The sequence below is a fragment of the Danio rerio genome, chromosome 16 (genome assembly GCF_052040795.2).
Source record: "Danio rerio strain M-AB ecotype USA chromosome 16, GRCz13ab, whole genome shotgun sequence".
NCBI classification, from domain to species: Eukaryota; Metazoa; Chordata; class Actinopteri; order Cypriniformes; family Danionidae; genus Danio; species Danio rerio.
Window position 1 is genome coordinate 12,052,610 of NC_141036.1, and position 6,337 is coordinate 12,058,946.

The 6,337-nt window shown below is 31.0% G+C and overlaps 1 protein-coding gene across 2 annotated transcripts; it reads right to left on the reverse strand.

Annotated features, from left to right (window-relative positions):
• Window positions 1-266: 266 nt before the first annotated feature.
• cxcl17 (C-X-C motif chemokine ligand 17) lies at window positions 267-5,829 on the reverse strand. Of its 2 annotated transcripts, NM_001144821.1 has the most exon segments (5): window positions 352-605; window positions 2,924-2,975; window positions 3,114-3,118; window positions 3,121-3,198; window positions 5,682-5,788. In NM_001144821.1, coding segments are annotated over 5 exon segments (333 nt in total). In that variant the 5' UTR covers window positions 5,755-5,788; the 3' UTR covers window positions 352-480.
• Window positions 5,830-6,337: the final 508 nt, after the last annotated feature.

A 6,337-nucleotide genomic window follows, 5' to 3' on the forward strand; every position in this document is an offset into this window, starting at 1 on the left:
GGCTTATTTCAGTTTGTAGTTTTTTGTTTAGAAAAGCCGACATCTGATTTAAGCAAATGACTTACCTGAATGAGCAACTATCCTAGCTACCTTTCTGCTTCACTGTTGTTTCTCATATCTTGGAATCAAAAAATCTTTCCTTAAAGAAATATTATGCAAAGTGTTTAAGTATATTCAAAATGATTATTCCGAAGATCAAAAAATGTGAAATGTCATATATTTTCATTAATAAAATTAAATAAAAGCACATTATTCAAATGAACTGCTCTTTTTTATCAGCATGTTTTATTTTTAATTCATTTAAACGTCTTTATCCAATATATAACTTTTTAAAATCTGAAGTTAGAAAACTGGACTGAATAAATGTTACATAATAATACAGATACAAAAATAGTTGAGTATACACGACTTCAGTATGCACTGCTATAGGTATTGTGTAAAAGATACATAGCTTTCTGTGTGCCAGTGAATGCCAAGGTCTTATATTGGCAAACTGGCTCCTTTGGCGATCTTCTTGTTTGCACCCATAAACTGCAGGCATTTTCTAAATGTCTTAATCTTCTTCTTTAAGCACATGTTTTTCTGCTCTGGGTTGAGGGTTGGTCCTGAAAATAAAGGTAAATTAATAAATAAAAATCTTATTTCAATACTGGCTGTTCGTTTCAAAATAATACACATAAACATGAAGATACAAAGATTTATTTATTGCAATGTTGCCATAGAAGAACTCCCAGCTAATCAGTGAAAACCCTTCAGTTAAAATGAACCAGTTTCTGTGAAGATTTGAATAACCTATATAACCCTTTTTTTTTACAAAGAACAATTTTTTTTGCAAAATCAGAGCAAAAAACCTTTATTAATATAGTATCATTTGCAGCTAGTTTATTTATTCTTTTCCTAATAATACTTGTATAAAAATTGTAAAACCTATATTAGTTAGGCTAGCAGTGTTTGTTTGGAATTGAATTGACTAAATGAGAATAGCAGATGGAAGGGCATCTGCTGTGTAAAAACATGTGCTGGATAAGTTGGCGGATTAATTCCGCTGCATGTGGCAACTCTGGATTAATAAAGTGATTAAGCTGAAAAGAAAATGAATGAATGAAATAATTGAGAATTATGGATTGGATTTTATGTAAATTTTTGGTAAGGGTAACCTTATTTATTAAAATACAGGTTATTATGGGTCTAAAACCTTTTTGGCAGGCCAAGTAGAAATCAAAAACCACTTGTTCAGTCCTTATCACTAAACGGTACAAACGGTACAGCTCAATGTGACTTAATAGAAATATTATTGGCAGTATAGTAGTGATACTGACCTTTATTCAATAAAAAAGAAAAAAGACTAACCTGCCTTTAACTGGGTAAAAACATGAATCATCAAAATATTCACAAATCACATATTTGTCTGTATAATAAAAAACGATTAATTATACCTGACCTTAAAGCATTATAGTAAATATAACAAGCAAAGGAAGTGACCATTTAATGCATCATTTTCCTTATCACACCCTTAGCCAGGGGAGGTTTGGGTGGTTCGAAAGACTCACCTCCCACTGACAAAGATCTAGAATTTGCCCAATACATGAGCTCATTTGTCCTATTTTGACTACTATGCCATAATCAATTGTGGAAATAACCTATCGAAGACTTGAAGACCAGGCAGAATCAAATGTAAGTAAAATCAGCTTTCACTACTGACCTGCTCTATTGTTAAATACAGAAAACATGGTAACACTTTACAATAAGGTTCATTAGTTAATGCATTTATTAACAAACTAATCATGAACAACACTTGTACAGCATTAATTAATCATAATTGAACATTTACTAATGCATTATTAACATTCAAGTCTGTGCTTGTTAACATTAGCTAATGCACCATGAGTTAACGAACTAACAATGAACTATTATATTTTCATTAACTAACGTTAACTAACATGAACCAATAAAGTAGTAAATGTATCGTTCATTGTTTGTTCATGTTAGAAAATGCATTAATAAACATTAACTAATGAACGAACCTTATTGTAAAGTGTGACCGAAAACATTTTACAAAGAACTTTTATTCTAAATCTTGGAACTTATTCTTGAAAGAAAAAATAATCAATGAAAATATGCAAAGCACGAAAAGCGGCCTATATTAAAGTTAATTTTAATATTAATTAGGCTTTTGTTGTTATCCATGAATTTTCCAATTTACTTCTTTACAAGAGAGGCTAGAAAAAAATAATGAAGTTCTACATCATTAAAATGATGTTTTAATTTTTTTATTTTTTTTATTGAAATGGCCAAATTCTAACTGAGGAAAAAAGTTGATTGTGCTGTCCAGTTTGTTATTTGCCTAATAAATAGCAATAGACTACAATTTTTTTTCTGAATGATATATTTATTCATTCATTTTCTTTTTGGTTTAGTCTCTTTATCAATCAGGGGTCGCCACAGCAGAATGAACCACAAACTTATCCAGCCTATGTTTTACGCAGCTCATACCACTCCAGCCGCAACCAAACACTGGGAAACACCCATACACACTCATTCACACACATATACTATGGCCAATTTAGCTTATTCAATTCACCTATAGCGCATGTCTTTGCACTGTGGGGGAAACGGGAGCCTGAATGATATATAATGTAATAAATTTGTATTTAAAAAAAAAAAAACAAAAATATATATATATGATTCTAAATCTTTAGAAAATATTTTTGGTTTGATTACCATCCAACAAGCTAATCTAGCTAAAAATAGTGCTTAAAATGTTACTAAATGGAGTATTTAAACCTCATAATTACATACCAAATGGGGCGAAAAATCATTTTCACACGCCTGATTTTTTATGCAGATTTTTATAAGGCTGTTTGTTGTACATTTACATACCAAACAGACAGATATCTTGGTAAAAGCAGCTTGTTTGACTTACTAGATTTATGTGGCATCTCACAGACACAGTTCTGATCCAGAGCAGTTCCCCTCTCTACACAAAACAATACATCAGTCAGAAAGAAAGGACTCTCATTTTACATTATAAGCACTTGAATGTCTCACAACACTTTAAGCAGCACATTAGGGCTTCTTGTTTTCTTTTTGAATGACAGGAGAAAGTACTTCACCACTTACCTCGACAGTTGCATTTCCTAGGCATAGCATGGCCTTTGACCTCTGCAGATTTGTCTGAGTTTCCCTCTTGAGGTCGTGCTGCATAAAACAGAAATTGTATTAGAAAAAAGAATAATATTAATATTAATAATGAATTCAAAATATTATGAGAATTAGAAATATTTCTTTGGCATATACAATACAGTGCTGAGCATATGAGTACACCCCTCACAAATCTCTCTTTTAAATTCGTATTTTAATAGGAAGCTATACAATATTATCTTTGTGCATATACATTAGATTAGTCAGTACTAAAGCCAAAGAGTACTGAAGCTTATCTAACAGAATACCTCATATAAAAAATAGTACACCAAAATGTCTATGTTTTAGAAAAAATTAAATACAAATTTAAAAAATAGGAAAAATCAAGAGAAGCAAATATGAAAAATGTTGTTGAAATTTAGTAGGTTGTATAATTATTATTATTATTTTTATTTTGCAATATTTTCCTAGAGTTCAATTGTATTATATTTCAATTTCTAAACATGTTTGGTGAATAAAATATTATTTTGACAAACATATCTGTTTAATAAATTAATTTTGTTTAAAAACACCAAAATTAATGTCCTGTTTTCACTGCAGAATGGATAAATTATTCATTTTTGAAATGAGGTGTACTGGGATGGGAAAAAAAGAAACTTATTATTCACATACAGTCAGAATTATTAGCCCCCCTGAATTATTTGCCCCCCATTAATTTTTTTTCCCAATTTCTGTTTAACGGAGAGAAGATTTTTTTCAACACATTTCTAAACATGATAGTTTTAATAACTCATTTCTAGTAACTAATTTATTATATATTTGCCATGATGACAGTAAATAATATTTTAGATATTTTTCAAGACACTTCTATACAGCTTAAAGTGACATTTAAAGGCTTAACTAGGTTAATTTGGTTAACTAGGCAGGTTAGAGTAATTAGGCAAGTTATTGTATAAAGAGCGTTTCTTCTGTACACTATCGAAAAAAAAATTAGCTTAAAGGGGGTGTTTAAAAAATGTATAACTTCTTTTATTCTAGCCAAAATAAAACAAAGAAGATTTTTTGCAGAAGAAAAAATATTATCAGACATACTGTGAGAATTTCCTTGCTCCGCTAAACATAATTTGGGAAAAATTTTAAAAGAAAAACAAATTCAAAGGGGGGCTAATAATTCTGACTTTAACTGTCCTTCAACTTTATTTCAGATTATTTTTGTATATTTATGTTGGCTAATAACCATGCATAATGCTAATTTTTTTAGAATTAATTGTAACATGTTGATTTGCTGCTATATTGTTTTCACTGTTGCTTGATCTTTAATAATAATTTACAGTAAAACGCTGGATGAGCACAAATATCAGCTGGAAGAGCAAATATATAGAGAGGAGATTAAATAGATATAGAGAAGCTGGAAGAGCAAATATATTATATAAATATAACTATATAAATATAATATAAATATACAGTTTATTAATTCATTTTTTTTTTTTTTGGCATAGTCCCTTTATTAATTAGGCGTCGCCACAACGTAAATGAATCCCCAACTAATCCAGCATACAGTATGTTTTACACAGCGGATGCCCTTTTAGCTGCAACACATACAGTCGCATTTACACAAATACACTACAAACAAATTTAGCCTACCCAATTCACCTATATAGCGCATGTCTTTACAGTTGTGGGGGAAACTGAAGCACCCAGAGGAAACCCACACAAACACGGAGAACATGCAAACTCCACACAGAAATGCCAACTGACCCAGCCAATGCTCGAACCAACGACCTTCTTGCTGTGAGGTGGCAACGCTATCCACTATGCCACCACACCGCCCGAATAATTTTAACTCAACTTTATAATTGATGTAAATTATATGGGGCGGCTCCAGTTTCCCCCACAAGTCCAAGAACATGCGCTATATGAATTGGGTAAGCTAAATTGTTTGTAGTGTACATGTGTTAAGGGGAGTGTGTGGGTGTTTCCCAGTGATGAGTTGCAGTTGGAAGGGCATCCGCTGCATAAAACATACGCTGGATAAGTTGGCGGTTCATTACGCTGTGGCAATCCCTGATTAATAAAGGGACTAAGCAAAAAAAAAATGTATGAATGAACAAAATTATTTTAGTTTCAGTTTGTAAGACAGTCGAAGCAAAAAATATTCTTTTAAAATGGTAAATTAGTTGTTTTGTTTTTTTAATGTTGACTAAACACATATAGCAAATATTATAATCTTATTTTAAGTTTTCAAATTTGGACATACTAAAAAAAATGTTTTTGATTAAATAATTGTATTTGTTTATAAGCATGTTTTGAATACTTATCTGACACTAAACACTTGATTATTGAAGCTAAAATTTTAATTTTGAATAAAGTTTGAGTTATTTTAAATTAAAATAATATTTTACAATAATACTTTATCACATAAATGCAGCCTTCATAAGCATAACTTCTTTCAAAAAAGTAAAAAAAAAATAATAATATTTACTTATTTATAAACTTTTCACTGATAATAATATTAATATAAATTCAGCAAAAATGTTTACCTTCACACTGGATGTTAGTGACAATCACCGCAGCAAAAGCCAGCACAAGTATCTGGAAGTTCATGGTTTTCATCGGCAATCAGAATCAAAATGAAAAACAATGTCTAAAAGTCGACTTTTAAGTCTTCAGTGTTCAGATTTACAGTTTCAGTATTTATATGACAAAGCTCTGATATCTGAGTCTCAAAAGTCACGTCTGATAATGCCTCAACTTGCCGGATAGACTTTTAGAAATGAAGTGTAAAAGAAATGTTGACAGTGTTTCTCATTTGCTGAGAACTGTCAAGATCTGTGATAAGGGCTGCGTGCAATTTGGGAAGGAGAAAGAGATTATTTTACTGAATTTCAATGTCTCTTTTGTAATTCAAACTGTGGTAAGCCCTCACACAATTTGTCCTCACTTTTAACATATCACATTTACAATTCACTTCAGTTCAAAGCGCAGATATTTGGTCCAAGACCAAATGTTCCACATGAATCCGAAAGATCAGATTTCACTAGACCTTAAAAGAAATAAATCATCCATTCTTACATCTAATAACATATTATGCTGCAATTTTGTCATGGAAAAAACATGACAGATGTTCTTGTGAACAAGCACCTGGAGGTCTGGGTCACATTTGATGAACAACTTGTGAACCATTAAAGGAAATTCC

What these genes read in the sequence shown, in the direction of transcription:
- cxcl17 (XM_087284933.1), bottom strand. Translation starts at nt 5,754, where the DNA reads ATGAAAACCATGAACTTCCAGATACTTGTGCTGGCTTTTGCTGCGGTG. An exon ending in CACTAACATCCAGTGTGAAG is followed by an intron (nt 3,199 to 5,681) that starts GTAAACATTTTT and finishes TGTTTTATGCAG; the next exon opens with CACGACCTCAAGAGGGAAAC. An exon ending in TAGGAAATGCAACTGTCGAG is followed by an intron (nt 2,978 to 3,120) that starts GTAAGTGGTGAA and finishes TGTTTTGTGTAG; the next exon opens with AGAGGGGAACTGCTCTGGAT.